Source organism: Ananas comosus, unplaced genomic scaffold (assembly GCF_001540865.1).
Source record: "Ananas comosus cultivar F153 unplaced genomic scaffold, ASM154086v1, whole genome shotgun sequence".
NCBI classification, from domain to species: domain Eukaryota; kingdom Viridiplantae; phylum Streptophyta; class Magnoliopsida; order Poales; family Bromeliaceae; genus Ananas; species Ananas comosus.
In genome coordinates, this window is record NW_017891640.1 from 12,719 (window position 1) to 14,438 (window position 1,720).

At 55.3% G+C, this 1,720-nt stretch overlaps 1 protein-coding gene across 1 annotated transcript; it reads left to right on the forward strand.

Annotated features, from left to right (window-relative positions):
- Positions 1–245: 245 nt before the first annotated feature.
- Positions 246–705, forward strand: LOC109705042 (the record flags this gene model as incomplete). The annotated part of the gene is given in 1 exon segment (XM_020225802.1): positions 246–705. A coding segment is annotated over 1 exon segment (460 nt), but the record flags the coding sequence as incomplete, so codon positions are not given.
- Between the last annotated feature and the right edge of the window lie 1,015 nt (positions 706–1,720).

Sequence of the window (1,720 nt, forward strand, 5' to 3'; positions counted from 1 at the left end):
CGCCCAGGGGGTCGTCCCCTATACTCGACACTTCGCAGGCGACGCTTACGGTAGCCCTTCGGGAGGAGGTATTGGTAGCCCCACCAGCTCAGGTACCTATGGCAGCGGCGACTTTTCCCTTGATGGTTGAAAAAGCGGAGCGGCAGCGGCTCATGGATCGCCTCGACGAGTTCAGGAGGTGCGATCCCAGGATCTTTGATGGAGAGGAAGCCGACCACTGGATTGTCGAGAAGTGGTTGATGCATATGGAGAAGTTATTCCGCGACACCTTCGTGGAGGAGAGAGATAGAGTTTGGCTCGCCACTCACCATTTGGACGGCGAGGTCTATAGTTGGTGGGTGGGTATCCAGGATAATCCCAACACCGACGTAGCGACGATTTCTTGGAAGAGATTTAAGGAGCTCTTGTTAGAGCATTACTTCCTCGTGCGCGTGAAGAGGAAAATGGAACAGGATCTGCGCGAGATGCACCAGGGGGATCGGACCGTGGCCGAGTACGAGAGGGAGTTCACTCAGCTTCTACACTATGCGCCCTTTGTTGTGCGGGACGACGAGGATAAGGCCCGCATCTTCGAGCGAGGACTTCGGCCGTCGATCTTTCAGTTGATGCAACCCTCCAACCTTCAGACTTACCAAGATGTGGTGGACCGCGCGCTCATCGTGGAAAGCCGCGCGATAGACTTGCAGGGGCGTCGAGAAGGCTCGGGCAAAGGAAAAAGCAAGAGGCCCGCGGCTGAGGGTGCGAGTCAAACGCACTCTGGGAGGCCGCCGAGACATTTTAGGAACCGGAGCCAGTCGCGAGGACGTGGCTCATCCGCACGACATAGAGGATCCGAGCGTCGCCAGACTCGGAGCTGCGTGATCTGCGGTGGTCGTCATTACCCACGGCAGTGCTCACAGAGACAGGGCAGGTGCTACTCGTGTGGCTAGGAGGGTCACTTCCAGCCAGACTGTCCGAGGGGTTCAGTATCAGCACCAACTTTACCGGGTTCCAGCCAGGGGACGCCTTCTGCTTACTTTCAGACCGGGAGGCCACCTGTCCAGAGACAGACGGAGGGGTCACGATAGGCCCTGATCGGGCGCATGTATGCGGCCCAGATTGAGGAGGCGGCAGTAGCCGAGTTTGTGGCTACAGGTATTAGTTTCGTTTGTGGCATTCGAGTTGTACATTGTTTATGGTTCGTGCATTGCATCCATACTCTAATTGGCTATTTGCCGAGTTGCATGGCATCCCGTTAGCTCGCTGTTTGCGAAATTGAGTAGCTCCTCTCGAGCTAGACGATTGATTGCGGGTTTGGGGGTAGCATGTTTGCTATACTTTTGGATCTCACGATGATTGCATTATTTGCATCCCTTGATCGGCTGTTTGCCGGATGGTGCTTGGGGACGATCCGTGCCTAGACCATTGTGAACTGTAGAGCCTGGGCCCTTTGGGCAGGCACAGTCAGCTGTGTGTGACAGCGGCCCGGTACCTTCGAGTAGGGCAGAGTTTGGTCAGGATGGTAGTCCGAGCCTGGACCCTGGAGCGTGGGAAGCCACGTGTTGGATCGTGTCACGCCCCGGGACCTAGCGGGAGCCCGCCCGGCGCATGCCCAGACCCGCCATATGTCTACAACATATAAGGCGTCTAAAAACAACAATAATAAAAGCAGTAATAAGAGATACCTAGGAGTATCAGAGCATAATAAATATCTAAATGCTACAACAAGGGATAAGGATAA